Genomic DNA, 17,977 nt, shown 5'->3' on the forward strand with positions numbered 1-17,977 from the left:
CCCCTATATATTGTCCTTCTAAAGGGGAGTGAGGACACCCTCATCTTGTCATTTCAAGGGGAGGTATGGGGACCTCCATATTGTCATTCCAATGTGAGATATGGGAAACCTTATCTTTTCCTTTTAATGGGAGATAACGGGACTCCCCTCTGGACATTCCAATGAGAAGTAAGGGGACCCCCATCTTGTAATTTCAACAGACGGTATGGGCACCCTCATCTTGTCATTGCAAGGGGTGATAAAGGATCCGCCATCTTGTCACTCCAACAGGAGGTATAGGATCCCCCATATTTTCATTTTAGCGGGGGGTTATGGAACCCTCATCTTGTCATTTCAAGGGGAGGTATGGGGACCCCCATCTTTTCATCCCAATAGGAGATAAGGGGACTCCCCTCTTGTTATTGTAAGGGAAGGTAGTGGGATCCCATCTTGTCATGTCAAGCAGAGGTATAGAATCTGCTATCATATTACTCTAGCAGGAGGTATAGGATTCCCCACCTTGTCATTCTAATGGGAGGTAAAGGGACCTATTGCTGGTATCCCTTAATTGGGTCTTTCCAGTGCTGTCTCTGGCGGTTCCTCTCTGGCTCCTGCCTATTACCAGTTAGGTCCTAGGGCCCTTAAGCTTTTTGAATACTTTACAGAGTCAATACAGAGCCTCACCTTGCTGGGGGCACTTCCATTACCACCTTACACCCCGTGTGAGATCCCTCTCCACGTTGGGCCTAGGCTCCCCCAAGGAGTGAATCTGTGTTCACAGACCAATATCTCCTGACGAAGCTACCACGAGTAGCGAAACTAGTAGAGATCCTGATCTATATGATCCCCTCCGCCTCATCGCTGCCCGCAAACTAGGGCTTATATACCACCTCTATGATGTGTTGGCTGGTCGTATAATCCATCTGTTTTACACTACTATTGTTGTAATTTTAAAATACTGTGTATTCCTCAATTCCCTTATGCTATGTTTATTTTTTAATAAATTGAACTTTTTTACCTTTACCATACTCTTCTGATAACTGACTTACCTAGTACCGACATAGTCCACTAGCCCCCACCCATCCCCCTTGGTCTTTTTGGGTCTCTGGGGTCCCAAATGAACCTTATCTGTATTCAAATTGGTCAATGGCCAGTCCAAACCTAAAGGTTCGGCAAGACAAATAGCCAGTCTTGGCTTAAAGGTCCCCAACTAGCCCATTAGAGGGCTGGAAAGTCAACTGAAAGGTAGCTGTCCATCTGGCCTACCGTATCTGCACTAGCTTATGGTAGAGGTTAAATATACTCCAAGAATCTACTGAGCAGATGGAATGTTTAATGCTGTTTTGGGTATCCCGTACCCCCAACCCTCTATTCCCTAGACCAGCCTTTCTCAACATTTTCAATTTTCAAGTTCCATAGAACACTGGCTGAGAATGGCTGCCCCAGACATATGAGCCAATAAATATGATTACTGAAGCAGAAGTCTGTTGGTCACGTTTGGTGGGTAAATAAGTGTCTGGCTGCAGATACAGGGCAAATCTGGGTGGGTCCATCAAATCCCACAGATCATAAGGGGTCATTGCTATGTACCAATTGGTATTTAGACTGGCTGCTCAATTCACACCTCTGGCCACCCTACTGTGTGTTTGTTGTAAGTGTTGTTGTTTTTGCACAGCTTAGTACATACAGTGTCTGCACAATTGCAGCATTTGCAATTCAACGAAGGAATAACAACACAATTCTCTGCCTCTCACTCTCACTATTTGTCACTTTCGCCCTTGCACATAGCCCTTGACCTTGTCCTCAACCTCCAAACACTACATAATATACACTTACAATGACTGCTTACAAGGGGTACTGTACACATAGCACCCTGTTAAAAGAAAGCATCAGGAAGTGGGGAAAAAGCCCCAATTTTATTTATTTTTTAATCTGGGGCTTCACTTTATTCTCAGTCATTGAGTTACATAGGCAAAATTTTCTTGAAAAAATCGACTTCTTTTTCTCTATTTAGAGGGGTGTTTTTTTGTGTGAATTTAGCATAGTTTAGTTAATTTTATGGAAAAAAGGGGAGAAATAGCTCGCTGACAAAGGCTCTGGCTGTATGGTATTGTTATTTCTACATTTCTGATTGGTGTACCATGTGTCTCGTGGGGTGATCGTTTCATCTCTTTAGTCCCCCGGGAGAGAATAATAACACTCTATATAATAGAGTTGGGCGTTCTGTGTCCGCCCGAACCTTCCAGAGTGATAGGAATATCCTGCAGTTTTATTGTACTGATTTATGCACAGTGTCCCAATGTTTATCTTGTCATTCCAAGGGGAGGTATGGGGACCCCCATCTTGTCATCCCAATGGGAGATAAGGGGACTCCCCTCTTCTCATTTCAAGGGAAGGTAGGGGGATCCCATCTTGTCATGTCAAGCAGAGGAATAGAATCTGCCATCATATTACTCTAGCAGGAGGTATAGAATTCCCCATCTTTTCATTCTAATGGGAGGTAAAGGGACCCCATCTTTTCATTTCAGGGGGGGGGGGTAAGGGGATCCCATCTTGTCATGTCAAGGGGGTAAGGGGGGGGGGTAAGGGAATACCATCTTGTCATTTTAAGGGAATGTAAGGGGATCCCTATTATGTCATTACAAGTAATGTATATGGACTCCCATATGGTCCTTCCAATGGGAGTTAAGGGCATTCACAACTTGTCATTTCAAGGGGAGGTATGGGGACCTCCATATTGTCCATCCATATTGTCATCCCAAGGGAAGGTATAGGGACCCCCATATTTTCATTCCAGTGGAAGATAAGTGGATCCCTCTCTTGTCTTTCCAAGAGGAAGTAATTAAACCCCCATTTTGTCATTTTAACGGAAGGTAATGGGACCCCATCTTGTCATTCCAAGGGGAGTGAGGGGGACTCTCATCTTGTCATTCCAAGGGGTGGCATAAGGACCACCATCTTGTCATTTTGGGGGGGGGGGGGGTAAGGGAATGCCATCTTGTCATATTAAGGGAATGTAAGGGGATCTCTATTATGTCATTACAAGTAAGGTATATGGACTCCCATATGGTCCTTCCAATGGGAGTTAAGGGCATCAACAACTTGTCATTTCAAGGGGAGGTATAGGGACCTCCATATTGTCATCCCAAGGGGGAGGTATAGGGACCCCCATATTTTCATTCCAGTGGGAGATAAGTGGATCCCTCTCTTGTCTTTCCAATGGGAAGTAATTGGACCCCCATTTTGTCATTTTAACGGAAGGTAATGGGATCCCATCTTGTCATTCCAAGGGGAGTGAAGGGGACTCTCTTCTTGTCATTCCAAGGGGTGGCATAAGGACCACCATCTTGTCATTCCAATGGGAGATAAGCTTTATAAAAACTGACATTTCAGTGTCAGTGCCTGCTAGATGCTAGGTTCTTGGTGATTTCTGCACTGATTTGGCTCAAGGTACTCTTTTAGCACTAGTGGATGTGACGTGCATGGCTGACGTAAAGCAAATCCATGTTTTGGCCATGCAAGGAATGCCTTTTCTCTCCAACAACATAAACATTTCTTGAATTCCCCCACCACACCATTCAGCCAGCTGAGAGTAAAGAGGGAAAGGCCTGCAGAAGCTCTGGGTCGCTCCAGTTAGAGCTTACACGGGGAAAAGGATTCTTTCCACCCCCCCCCCATGTGACAGTTATGGGCCAATCACCAAGCACCAGTTCTGTTACATGGAGTGAGTCACGTGCTGCTTTTCCCCGAAATGATGACATTTCCCTAAAATTTGATTTTTGCTTCAGCTGTTCTAAACGTATTGCAGTCTGATAGTTAGCATTTTCAGAAGATGGAGTCATGAGCCCCCATATTTCCGATTTTGGGTGGACTGAGACATTAACAACTCGTTTACACAAAACAGTGACTGACAAAGGCTCTGTCTGCATGGTATTGTTATCTCTACATTTCTACATTAGCGTATGATGTGTCTTGTTGGGGAGACCATTTCCATCTCTTTAGAACAATAACACTCTATACAATACAGTTGGGCTTTCTGGGTCCGCCCGAACCTTCCAGAGTGATAGGGTGACCCTGCAGTTTTATTGTACTGATTTAGGGACAGACGTTGTGTCCCAATTTTTTGTTTTGTCATTCTAGGGGGAGTTATAGGGACCTTCAACTTGTCATTACGGGGGTGGGGGGTGTAAGGGGACCCCACTTTGTCATTCCAATGTGAAGTATAGGGACCCCTAACTTGCCCTTCCAATGGGGTATTGGGACCTTTTGTCATTCTAAGGAGAGGTATGGGGACCCCACTTTGTCACTCCAAAGGGAACTAAGGAGGCCCCCATTTAGTCATTACAAGGGAAGATAAAGATGCCCCATATTGTCATTCTAAGGGAACATAAGGGGACTCCCCCATCTTTTCATTACAAGATGGGTTTAGGGGACCCCATCTTGTCATTTTAAGGGGAGGTAAGTAGACCCTCCCATTCTTGTAATTCCGAGGGGAGGTTAGGGGACACCATCTTGTCATTCCAAGGGGAGGTTAGGGGGCCCCATCTTGTCATTCCAAGGGGAGGTTAAGGGGCCCCATCTTGCCATTCCAATGGGAGATAAGGGGGCCCCATTTTGTCATTTTAAGGGGAGGTATAGGGACCCCCCATCTTTTCATTCCAAGGAAGGGTAAGGGCACTCCAATCTTGTCTTTTTAAGCGTAGGTATAGAGACCACTATCTTAAGAGGTAAGGGGAACCCACACTTGTCATTCCAAGATGAGGTATTTCAGAGGGAGGGTAGGGGGGCCCCATCTTTTTATTTCAAGTGGATGTAAGGTGACCCAATGTTATTTTTCCAAGGGGGATGTATAATGACCCCCATCTTGTCATTTTCAGGGGATGGTATGGGAACCCTCATTATGAAATTTCAAGGGGAGGTAGGGGACCCCATCTTGTCATTTCAAGGGGAGGTAAGGAGACCCCCATTGCGTTATGTCAGGGTGAAGTTTGGGGACCCCCATCTTATTATTTCAAGGAGAGGTAATGGACCCCCCATCGTGTAATTCAAAGGGAGTTAAGGGGACCCCCATTTTGTTCTTCCAATGGAATGTAAGAGGATTCAATTTTGTCTTTACGGGGGGGGGGGGGGGGTAAGGGATGTTGTGATGCTCCCAAGTAGTTAATCTAAACGTGTTTGTGCCGTTATATCCAGGAAACGATCTGCTGAGGGATGTTTTCCTGAATGAATAAATGTCATTCATGTACTAAAATGGTAGCATGTAATACTAATAAACTGGTCTCATACTGGCCTGTACTGCAACCAACTGCCTCTTGCTTGAGGTGTCACTTGTCAGTTGTGCTATTCTTTCATCATCAGAACACCTCCTTGCTGGAAACTCCATCTAAACAAGTAAAAATATAAGAAAAAATAACTAAAAAGGAATTGGTATGCTGCAATGTAAGAAGTGTTTACTTTTGGGTTTAATACTACAGTACTTTAAAGTAGATATATATATATATATATATATATATATATATATATATATATATATATATATATATATATATATATATAATGGTAATAGAGGGTTATATCCTCCACCAGTAATTGTTTTTGTCATCTGGGGAGATTTCCCTTCACTTCCTGTCCCATAACCAAAACAGGAAGTGAGAGGAAATCTCTGCAAATTAGGGAAATTCTCTGGGGACCCCCAGGTCACCACAACTAGTGTCCCCATTGGAAGATTCCCCCTTTATTACTTTTCTGGGGACTTTGACTTTCAATGATAATAGTAAACAGCACAATTAGAGAGAATGCATCTCCTTAACAGGGGGGGGGGGGGGGGGGGGGGGGGGACAGATGGTAATAAAAATTGACATGTGTTCAAAACTATCCCTACTCTATCCTACCCGCCGTATAGCAAAATGATGGAGGCAGAGTGGTTGTGTTATCCTGATCGCACGTCATATGACGTGATTAGGATAACAGAGCCATGGGGATCGGAGGCTCTCCCTGTCGGGGGGGGGGGGGGGGGAGGTCTGTGCTGATAATCAGCACATTTATTATCAGCACAGCCCCCATCAAAAGGTTCCCATCAGCTGCCAATCAGTGCCCATCACCTGCCAGACTGTCCCCCTCTATAAAAGCCTGTCAGTGCCCATAAAACTGCCGATCAGTGCCCACAACAGTGCCAATCAGTGCCCAAAAAAGTGCCAATCAGTGCCCAAAAAAGTGCCAATCAGTGTACCATTAGTAATGCCTGTTAGTACCCCATCAAAGTGCCAATCGGTGCCACTCAGTAATGCCTGTCAGTAGCTCCTCATCAGTGCTGCCTATTCAGTGCCACCTATCAGTGTCCATCAGTGCTGCCTATCAGTGCCCATCAGGGCTGCCCATCAGTGCCCATAAAACTGCCGATCAGTGCCCACAACAGTGCCAATCAGTGCCCAAAAAAGTGCCAATCAGTGTACCATTAGTAATGCCTGTTCATCAAAGTGCCCCATCAAAGTGCCAATCAGTAATGCCTGTCAGTAGCTCCTCATCAGTGCTGCCTAATCAGTGCCACCTATCAGTGTTCATTGGTGCCGCCTATCAGGGCTGCCTATCAGTGCCCATCAGTGCCACCTATCAGTGCCCATAAAACTGACGATCAGTGCCCACAACAGTGCCAATCAGTTCCCAAAAAATGCCAATCAGTGCCCCATTAGTAATGCCTGTTAGTACTCCATCAAAGTGCCAATCAGTGCCACTTAGTAATGCCTGTCAGTAGCTCCTCATCAGTGCCACCTATCAGTGTCAATCAGTGCCGCCTATCAGTGACCATCAGTGCTGCCTAGTAATGCCCATCAGTGCTGCCTATCAGTGACCATCAGTGCTGCCTAGAAGTGCCCACCAGTGCCACCTATCAGTGCCCAACAGTGCTGCCTATTAGTGCCCATCAGGTTTTTATTTTTATTTTATTGTTGGTCTTTTTTCGTTTATAGCACTAAAATAAAACCCCAGAGGTGATTAAATACCACCAAAGGAAAGCTCTATTTGTGGGAAGAAAATTATAAAAATGTAATTTGGGTACAGTGTAGCATGACCGCGCAATTGTCATTCAAAGTGCGACAAAAATATATTTTTAAGTATTTAAGTGAGTTTTGAATTATAGATCTGTTTGTCCCAAGCATACTGTGGGTGTTCTACCTAGGCTTGGGACAAACATAGATCTATACTTAAAAATATATTTACTTTATATTCAAAAAATGTACTTAAAAATGTAACCGCTTCAATACGGGTCACTTTCCCCCCTTCCTGCCCAGGACAATTGCATTGTTTAGCTTTCAGCGCTGTCACACTTTGAATGACAATTGCGCGGTCACGCAACACTGTACACAAACTAAATGTTTATCATTTTTTATAATTTTTTCCCCACAAATAGAGCTTTCTTTTGGTGGTTTTTGATCACCTCCACTCCAAAACTAAAAAGAAAATAAAAGTTTTGCACTTAGTTATACTTTTGATAACAAAGCTAATGGGCTGGCGCTGTCTCCAGTGGTGATTACTGTTTCTTCCCAGCAGATGGCGCTGTGGACAACTGTCAACCTTGACGCGTACTGTCTTCACCAGCAGGCGGCGATCGCGCCCCGGAGGCCTTGTTCCCTGGCGCGCGCGAAGCGTGTAACGCCCCCCTCCCCTCTCTCTTCCCACCGCCGGAAGTGACGTCGTGCCCGCGGCTTGTTCTGAGGGCGGGGCTATATAAGCGCGCCTGTGTCTGGTCGTTGTATTGTTAGAACGGAAGCCGCACCCGGACACGTGATTACCGGACTCCCGAAGCCGTCATGGGGGACAAAATGGACATGTCCCTGGATGATATCATCAAGATGAACCGGACCCAGAGGCCGGCGGGCCGAGGGGGCCGGGGAGGAAGAGGCGCCCGAGGGGGAGCCGGAGTAGGCCGCGTGCTCGGAGGCGGACGAGGTGGTGGTGGAGGCGGCGGCGGAGGAGCGGGTGGCGGAGGAGCGGGTGGCGGAGGAGGAGGACAACAAGGCCCGCTAAGGACGAGGCCTATGCTGAGCCGAGGAGCGAGGAACCGGCCGACACCATACAATAGGGTAAGACGGGTGAGAGGGCCGAGGTGAGGCCTTCGTGGGGTTGCCATGGGGAACGGCTGGTCACGTGGTGTGGCGGACTGTGATTGGTTGGATGTGGTAGAAGGGTGCTGATCACTGGAGGGGGGGATGGGATGGATTGCTGCTTTATTTTTGTTGTATCTTATGTCTATGGAGGATTCCAGGGCTGGGGCCCTCATTACCTTTTTAAAGATGGGGCCCCAGGACTGTTTGTGGGATCTGAGCTTCAACTGCCATCTCTGGCCTATGGAGCCCATTATCCTGGAGGTGGCGCTGTAATCAGCAATATCCTCCATGGCGCTACATGGACAGCCAATCAGCACAGGGGGATCTATAGCCCCTTGGAAGCCATGACTCTGACCATTGGACCTTTTGTGCCTTAATTATATTGTATCTGATCTCCTAGGGCAGTGATGGGGAACCTTGGCACCCCAGATGTTTTGGAACTACATTTCCCATGATGCGCATGAACGCGGCAGATCATGGGACATGTAGTTCTAAAATATCTGGGGTGCCAAGGTTCCCCATCACTATCCCAAGGTGGTCTAGGCTGGAGGACCCCATTAGTGTGGATGATGGAGACCCCTTCCCCCAACCCAGAAGCCGTTGGTGACATCTGATGCCATCTCTGGCCTATGGAGCTCATTATCCTGGTGGTGGCGCTATAATCAGTGATGTGCTACATGGACAACCAATCAGCACAGGGCTTCTATAGCCTCTTGTAAGCCACGACTCTGACCATTTGTGGACCTATGTATCGTATCTGATCTCCTTAGGACAGTGACGGGGATCCTTGGTGCTCCAGATGTTTTGAAAACTACATTTCCCATGACGCTCATGTACTCTGCTATGTATTTGAGCATCGTTGGAAATGTAGTTCTAAAAATGTCTGGGGTGCCAAGGTTCGCCGTCGCTGTCCTAAGCTGGTACGGGGTCCCCCAGCCCAGTAGTGTGGATGATAGACCCCCCTCCCCCAACCCAGGACTGTTCAGGAGCCGTTGGTGACATGAGTTCCAACTGCCATTCTTGGCCTATGGAGCTCATTATCGTGGTGGTGCCATCAATGATTTCCTCCATGGTGCTACATGGACAACAATCAACACGGGGGCTCTATAGCCCCTTTGAAGCCATGACTCCGATCATTGGTGGACTTTTGCATCTTCATTTTATTGTATCTGATCTCCTTAGGACAGTGATGGGGAACTTTGGTGCTCCAGATGTTTTGAAAACGTCATTTCCCATGACGCTCATGTACTCTGCCATGTATTTGAGCATTGTTGGAAATATATTTCTAAAAAATGTCTGGGGTGCCAAGGTTCCCCCGTCGCTGTCCTAAGGTGCTACGGGGTCCCCCAGCCCAGTAGTGTGGATAATAGACCCCCCTCCACCAACCCAGGACTGTTCAGGTGACATGAGTTCCAACTGCCATTCTTGGCCTATGGAGCTCATTATCCTGGTGGTGGTGCTATAATCAGTGATTTCCTCCCTGGTGCTACATGGACAACCAATCAACACAGGGGGCTCTATAGCCCCTTGGAAGCCATGACTCCAATCATTGGACTTTTGCATCTTCATTTTATTGTATCTGATATCCTTAGGACAGTGATGGGGGATTTTGGCTCTCCAGATTTTTTGGAACTACATTTCCCACGAGGCCTCATAGTTCTAAAACGTCTGGGGTGCCAAGGTTTGCCATCACTGAGCTGGGGGTCCCCATTAGTACGGATGAATGAGACCCCCCAACTCGGGACTGTTCAGGAGCCGTTGGTGACATCGGAATTCCAACTGCCATCCCTAGCCAAGGAGCCCAATATCCTGGTGGTGGCGTTGTAGTGACATGGCAGGGGTAGGCACAAAACTGCAAGACCCTGACAATCGTGGGATGACTCCTAGAGTCATGTTGGGATTTGTAGTTGCTCCACAGCTGGAGGGCCGAGGCTGCTACCCCTGGCTTATTACATGGACAGCCAATCGGTGTATAGTGCTGGATAAACCCTATACAACTTGTGTTCGCTTTCCTTCAGCCTGGTTCACTGGGTACGATTTGAGATGCGATTTGACATGTCAAATCGCATCTCAAATCGGCGGCAATGGCACTGTCCTAATCAGTGCGGCGCCGCATCTGCGATTTCAAAAAGTAGTTCCTGTACTACTTTTTGCGATTTCGGGCCGCGATTTACATTAAATTGCGGCCAAAATCGCGGTAAAATCGTGCATTTTACCGCGATTTTGAATTCGCAGCAGTGTGAACCTAGGCTCAACTATGTAGTGCGAGACTCTGATTGCAACCAATTGGAAAGTGTTTGGGTTTGACTTTTTTTTTCTCTCAAATTCTTAGTTTTCAATTCGTTACAAAAACATTAATTTTACATACAAATATTATACACCTTTGAAAATATACATTTTATCCCTTCCCCCAAAAAAGGTTTGACCTCCACTGTATATGATTTTGCTAAATTTAAAGAAAATTGTGTAGTATCTATCCAGCATTGGCCAATGTTTCTCACGTACCCGCCAAGAGATTGTGCTTTCAGGCTTGCCGTGATTTGCTCAGTTTCACCGCCTTAGTAATTAGCACAGCTGTGTCATCTGAGGGATATCCTAAAAAAAACACATGGCCTGTTGGGTAACTTGAGGACATGAGTTGATAAACTTTGGTGTAGGTCCTGACTCTGGCCCCAGTGGATCTGTTCTCTACCTGGAGTTCAGCTTCCCAATGTGGCACAGCATCTGTGGTGGGATCAGGGGGTAGGGAGGAGATGGTTGGCTGTGCCAGCTTAGGACTGATGGGAGATGAACTTCTCCAATCAGCTTGAGTCTTTCAACAAAGTCTGTTTGGGCCTCATTCACACTGTTCATGTTTAGGAACTTTTCAGATTTTTATTTGCCAATTTTTTTCATGTGCAATTTATTATGCCTTCTGCATTTTTGGTAATGGTCTGTTGTCATGCCCCCCCTCTCTCCAGGCACTGCTGTATTTCGGGGTCCATGCCCACCGAGCTGGACCAGGAATTCTGAAATCCCTGCTAATCTCCTTCTCTTCGCCACACTTTAGGAAGGATCAGAGTAATGCTGTGATCAAGGCAACCAATCGGCATTACTCTGATCCTCGTTTTTTTTTTTTTTTTTTTTTTTTTTTCAAAAGTCCCCAAATCCAATAGAGGGGTTACTTTACTCAGCAGGGACATAGGGAGGTGAGAAGGGATTTCAAAATTCCTGGACTGTTGGACCAGCTCAGTGGGCATTGACGGCACAACAATCCAGGAATTTTGAAAGCCCCTCACCTCCCTATGTCCCTGCTGGGTAAAGCAACCCCTCTATTTGATTTGGTGACTTTTGTAAAAACCCCTAAAACGATCAGAGTAATCCTGATTGGGTGGCTTGATCACAGCATTGCTCTGATCCATCACAGATGTGTTGCACAGAGAAGAGTGAGGATTTCACCCCCCCCCCCCCCCCCCAACCATTGGACCAACTTGGTGGGCACTGAGCTCAGGGATCGGGCCGGGTGTACAATGTTCACCTTTACTATCTTCTGTAAAGGTGACAAGTTTACCTCTTCCTTATTTTGTTCCCTGTCCCAGCAGGGAGATTTTCTTGTGTTGGCGGGAAGTTGCTGGGACAGGACTCCCCCTTGTATTCTTAGTTTGGTTTGTGCCAGCTGTAAAACTTTTGTAAGTCACCAGGTCCAATAGAGGGGGTTGCTTTACCCAGCAGGGACATGGATAGCGAGGATTACTATTGGTGGTGAGAAGTAGACGGCATACACTGTTGTTGATACACAGGGACAGGTATTAGAAGCTGAACCTCTTGCTAACTATGCAGCAGCAAGGTGGGTAGGCCTTAATATCCAAATGCTGGACATGTGTCCATGGTGACGAGCGGTCATTGTATATAGATGGCAAAGTCTTTTTTTTTTTTTTTTCCCATTTGCAGTCTTCTACGTGTGTATCTGATTGTTCCTTTTCCGTGTTGTGGGGGGCACCAAACCCTACTGTGTCTACCAGTAACGGAGTACCATGTGATTGTTGTTGGTCATAGTGATCACATAATCACATAACTAGTGATCACAGTGATCACATAACTGTCAACAACCCGGCATGAATGGTTTTCTATTCATGAATGGCTTGCCTATTGTGATCTGTGATTGACCCAAGGAAATCACATGGTACCTGGCTACCTATACCATGTGATTGGCTGTAGTCAATCACACAGCTTAAGCAAGTTTTTCATGAATAGGAAACCCAATTGTCACTATATAAGCAATAGCTGTGTAACAAGTATGGATACCTAGGTTAGATGGCAGCTTGGTCTCCTCTTATTGACTGCTATACAGTACAGCTTCTGTGATTACTGGAATGGACCCATCAGACCCAAACTGCCTACATGTGTGTTCTCCCATATCATTCCCTCGTTTACTGTAGAAGCATGAAGGTGGTTGCTGAACACCACAGGCCCTCGGCATCTGTTGGGTTGCATTGTGGGTAATCCAGGCCACATGCCCATGGCATCTGTTGGGTTGTATTGTGGGTAATCCAGCACAGATTGGGTGAAATGAGGAGCTTTTGACACTACTGGGTCTGTAGTGACCCACATACTGCAAAAATGTCACGATTAACCTCCTGTGCCTGAGGTCTGCAGAAGACCTGCTTGCCAAGCGTGCAGCACAGCCAGGTATGGGTCTGTAGTGCAGTGTATACACATCCATAGCTATAGTCGGATATTGACTGACTTCTATAGAAATGGGGCATTGGGGTGTGGAAAGGCCGTATACTGATCAGGTTTTATCTACTCCAGAGAATGTGATTGTAGCTTTTTTGCCGGAAGATCAAACATCTGCCTGTTCTCACCAAAATGGCAAAACTCAACCTTTTGATTTGTCTGAATAATGGGTAGTGTGGGGGGGGTTTGTCCTGTGCCAGTTTCCCTGTTATTGTAAGTAAAGCGGGCAGAGTTTAGCTACAATTGCATCCCATGAGGATTTGCAGTACCCGGCTGGCCTTGCTATGTGTCTGATTCTTTTTAATGGTATCACAGGAGAAAAGCTGGCATATGGATCTTTTTTGCAGAAGAATCCTCAATAGACTGGCTTTCTTGTAAACGGCTCTTTGTATTTCTATAGCAACAAGTCAACATTTGGGAGAGGAGTTTTACCCATGTGCAGAACATACTGACAGACTTGGCTGGTCCTCCTCTCAGTAATGTGGTATGGTGTATGTGGTTCCTTGCACAAGGAATTAAGTTTTGACAAACTGAGGGGCCAAATATGACTTGTGCCAGTACCATGTTGGTACCAGCTGGCACACTCCTGGGTTGTTGTACACAGTATTGAAGGATTGGTGGTCAGACATGAACAGTCCTTGTGTGGACACCATTTACAAGTGTTCTTTGTCTTCAGTGTATAGAATCCATCCTAATAATTTGCTTTCTTGTTTTTCAGCCCAAGCAGCTTCCAGACAAGTGGCAGCATGACCTGTTTGACAGTGGTTTCGGTGGTGGTGGTGGTGGTGGTGGCGGCGGCGCTGGAATGGAGACCGGAGGAAAACTACTTGTGTCCAATCTGGACTTTGGGGTTTCAGATGCAGATATCCAGGTAAATACAATTTCTTGTTCAATGTGACAAATGCAAGCAGTAACCCATAGCACCAGGCAGCACATGTGTGTACTTGGAACAGACACTTAACGCTGAGGTTTACAAAGTTCCTTTTAGGGGGTGCTGAGTTTCTAGGTCGGGTACCCCACTATAGGCAGTGAGCTTGTCTCGGGTGTGCTTTCATATGGGGGGGGGGGCGCATAATAAACATTCAGTGTAATGTGTTTCCTCTTGCATTAGTTTGTCTGGAATCCCTTTCCTGACCAACGCAGATGCATGGTTCATTCTGTAGGTGTCGTATTCCTCTAACAGGGGTAGGCAAACTTCAGCCCTCCAGCTGTTGCAGAACTACAAGTCTCATGAGGTATTGCAGACTAATGGTCACAAGCCTGACTCCCAGAGGTGCATGATGGTACTTGTAGTTTGGCAACAGCTGGCAGGCCAGCTACCCCTGCAAGGAACTAGTCCTTTCTTTACAGGTTTGGCACAGTTTGATCCCTCGTGTCCTTTCTCTGCCCAGGTAGTCATACATGTGAAAATTCTGTGCTGTGCCGCCTTTTACCAATTGATGTATTCGGCCACTGCCACCCTGGAAGTGCATTGATTCATCTGTAGGCACCCTTAGTATAAACGTTAGTCTTTTTGTATGACTTTTATGTAGCAAGTTTCTTGCATTTTTTAAAAAGGAGCTCCTGTTGCCCCCCCCCCCCCCCCCAAAAAAGTCAGCAGCTACAAATACTGTAGCGGCTTACTTAAAATAAGGACACTTTCTAAATAAAAGGACACTTGGCTCTCCAGGGATCCAGCGCTGTCCTCACCAGAGCCAATCCTTACATTTCCTTTGGGTGCATGTGCCAGTGTTTTTAACTAAGGGCTACTGTCGGCGCAGCCAGTAACCCCACCCCCCCCCCTCCCCGTTTCTATTTTCTATGAGCTGAAGATACCATGTTGTGTATCGGTCTACTACCTACCAGTCTTGTCTATCATAATATAATGGAATTGAACAAAAACCTGTGCAAAGTCCAGCCTATGACTTATGGCACCCTTCATAGATGCAGTTAAGTGTGATTCCGACTGATGGGAAGTGTTCACATGTGAAATTAAAAAGGTCCCGAGAATAGTCTAGCTGCAATATTTGTGTTTTTGGGTAAATGAGCTTTAGGCTGTTGGCACAGCTGATGGCATCTGTCTTTTGTTGGGTTTCTCTCTAGCTCGTATAGTAAAGGTGTTCTCATTTCTTGTCTTCCAGGAACTGTTTGCAGAATTCGGTACACTAAAGAAAGCAGCTGTACACTACGACAGGTCCGGCAGGAGCTTGGGAACAGCTGATGTGCACTTTGAAAGAAAAGCCGATGCACTAAAGGCAATGAAGCAGTATAATGGGGTACCACTTGACGGGCGTTCCATGAACATCCAGTTGGTCACATCACAGATCGAATCACAGAGGAGACCTATACAAACGTAAGTAGGATCTGGTGATCTGTTTATAAGCTGTTTCTCCTTTATTCATAACCACAATTAACGTGCTGGTCTTCATATTGATCTTTACAGGTCTGCCAGGGGTGCATTGACGAGGCCACGAGGTGCTATTAGCTTTAGTGCTGGTGGTGGAAACAACAGGAGAGGAGGAGGTGGTGGCAGAGGAAACCGGGGTCGTGGACGGGGTTCAGGAAGAAACACAAAGCAGCAGTTATCGGCAGAGGAGCTGGATGCACAGCTTGATGCCTACAATGCCCGTGTAAGTACCAGTTGGCTCATGTAAAGTAATCTGTGCAGTGTTCATTGCCTTGGGAGCTGCCTTTCAAAGTGAGACTTTTATCCTTATTCGACGTGATTGTAGTGAGTACTGCTTGGATCATGAAGGGGACATGCCACGAAAGCTTGTCCTGAAATTGTATGTTGGTGCAAATAAAAAAAAGTATCGGAGTACCCAGTTCTCCCTATCCCTATTTGAGCAACTTTAAAAAGTTTGCATATGAAGCAATTGGTATAACTTGGTTATGCAGTCAAGACTATAGCAATGAGTGGAGTAGCGGTGACTTGACACTTGTGTCCAGTAAAACATGAGATCCGTGTGTATCTCTATCCATCTCGATGTATATCCTTTTTAGAACTTGCTGTACAGGACCTCTGATGTTTGCTCCTACTGTTGTCTTAGTACTGTATGCCTCGAGGTGTTGACTAACATTCTGACTGTTTTGGCAAATGCAATTGCTTAAAATGCCAGCCTGCTTCTCTACTACATAACAAATGTACAATGCCTGTGAATATAAAGAATAGTACACATGGGGTGCAGTTTAAAAAATGCAACTGATGGCTGTACAGTGCCAGCAGAACCCTAGTTTTGGCCTTTCTGGTTCTGCAATGCCAAGAAGCATGCCGACAGAAGCTCATCGGTTCCTTTTTTTTTCACTGTCCAATCACAGGCTGGGACAAGACCTGTAAGTGTTAAAGCAGTACTAAAGTTTAGGAAAGTGTGACCCAGGCAGGCTTTATTGCAGTAGTGACACTTGCATGGCAATAATGCTGATCTGTGTAGACCTTATAGAATGTTTACATTGTGCCAGGATGACTGCACTGGCCACCCTGCCCCCCCACGGGTCCAGATTTACTAAAAACTGAAGCTCCTGATTGCACCAGTTTTAGTAAACCTGTCAGAAAGGGCACTTGTTTAAAGCGCCCACCGCCTTCCCTTGTGGAATCTGACATGATTGACTAGAATACTTTGCCTAACTTCAGAAACATTTGAAAGAGTCGGTGTGACTACTCGGTACTCGCTGGTATAAGACGCCCCCCCCCCTGCCCAACCCCCCCCCCCAGCTGTGTAAGTTGACAATTGTGTGGCTGCAGCTGTTCTATTGCCTGTTGGCATGTGGTGTATGTATATAACAGCTGTGTAAAGTGATTGCGGCCTTTCCTGCCTCTAATGTGGATTTTTGTTTTTCCTTTTTACAGATGGATACAAGTTAATCCAGTCCATTTTTCCCCCTGTGATGTTACGGCTCCGGAAGTCCTTTCTATACATTGTTTTTTGCTTTTATTTCTAATAAATTTTAAACTCATGTAAAGTCGCTTTTTTTTTTATTGCGCAGACCAATTTTTTTTTTTTCCTTTTGTACTGGGTTTTTTTTTTTTTTTCTGGGGTAGATTTTACTGGTTGAGTGTCATGGGATGGGTGAAGTTAAAACATGCGCCTAATAATAAAAAAAAAAAATACAAGTGTTTGTTATATTCCTGTTCTTTGGACATTGCACACCATGTGCTTTCAGTTGGACAGGTGGGAGATTTCTCCTGGGTTTCTTTCTATGCCAATGTAAAATGCTCTTTTTATGGACTATGTCCGCTACAAGGCGGGCACAACAAGTATTGTAACTATTCTATTAAACACCCGTTCGGTCTGCATATTCTGATCTCTGTACTCATTATTTATGGTGATGGAATAGAGGCCACCAAGTCAAAACTTCACACCTGTATTTTATGGGGAGAGAGATTGTATATCATGCTTGCTGAATCTTTGTGGTTTCATCTAAATGCACCCTAGCAGGGATAAGCAATTAGCGGACCTCCAGCTGTTGCCAAACTACAAGTCCCATGAGGCATAGCGAGACTCACAGCATCAAGCATGACACCCAGAGGCAGAGGCATTATGGGACTTGTAGTTTGGCAACAGCTGGAGGTCCACTAATTGCTTATCCCCGCCCTATAGGGTTTAATGGTAACTCTAAAACAGTGTAAAACTGGGCTGAAGAGTCACAAACCTTTCCAGAGTCAAAGGTCTCGTGCAAACAGGATGCTTTAGTGGGAAATTCCAGCACTTTCCCAATGTGCTGCTTGCAGTGTTTCCCAACTCCAGTCCTCAAGGCACACCAACAGGTCATGTTTTCAGGATTTCCCATAGATGAAACGGCTGTGGTAATTACTAAGGCAGTGAAACTGATCAAATCACCTGTGCAAAATAATGGAAAGCCTGAAAACATGACCTGTTGGTGTGCCTTGAGGACTGGAGTTGGGAAAAAACTGGCTCACAGCCATCAAGTGCCAGTAAGTTTTTACTGCTGTATGTGTAACACTGATGTAGAAGCATCTGCATTAGGATTGTGGCTGCATGCAGTTCACTTGGAAGTTATTAGAGCTCCACAATTCTAAATAAAGCTGGCTTCCGGGTTTGTAGGCCAACCTGTGCTTGGACACAGCACAAGTTTGGCAGCAGATTTTGGCTGAAACCTGCTGATTAGCTGTGTCCAAACACAACTGTGCTGCACAATCTGGCTGTTTCTTCTCCCTGAAACGGCCAGATTAGGACATGTAA

The 17,977-nt window shown here is 45.9% G+C and overlaps 1 protein-coding gene across 1 annotated transcript; it reads left to right on the forward strand.

The window, feature by feature from the left end:
* Nucleotides 1-7,672: 7,672 nt before the first annotated feature.
* ALYREF (Aly/REF export factor) lies at nt 7,673-17,070 on the forward strand. Its single transcript, XM_040330809.1, has 5 exons — nt 7,673-8,057; nt 13,516-13,668; nt 14,918-15,129; nt 15,220-15,406; nt 16,624-17,070. The coding sequence occupies exons 1-5, from the start codon at nt 7,785-7,787 to the stop codon at nt 16,636-16,638; spliced, it is 840 nt and encodes a 279-aa protein (XP_040186743.1). The 5' UTR covers nt 7,673-7,784; the 3' UTR covers nt 16,639-17,070.
* The last annotated feature ends 907 nt before the right edge of the window (nt 17,071-17,977 follow it).

Source organism: Rana temporaria, chromosome 12, assembly GCF_905171775.1.
Source record: "Rana temporaria chromosome 12, aRanTem1.1, whole genome shotgun sequence".
Lineage (NCBI taxonomy): Eukaryota > Metazoa > Chordata > Amphibia > Anura > Ranidae > Rana > Rana temporaria.

Coding starts and splice junctions, on each gene's coding strand:
- ALYREF (XM_040330809.1), top strand. CDS start 7,785: ATGGGGGACAAAATGGACATGTCCCTGGATGATATCATCAAGATGAAC. Junction 8,058..13,515: donor GGCCGACACCATACAATAGG/GTAAGACGGGTG, acceptor CTTGTTTTTCAG/CCCAAGCAGCTTCCAGACAA. Junction 13,669..14,917: donor TTTCAGATGCAGATATCCAG/GTAAATACAATT, acceptor CTTGTCTTCCAG/GAACTGTTTGCAGAATTCGG.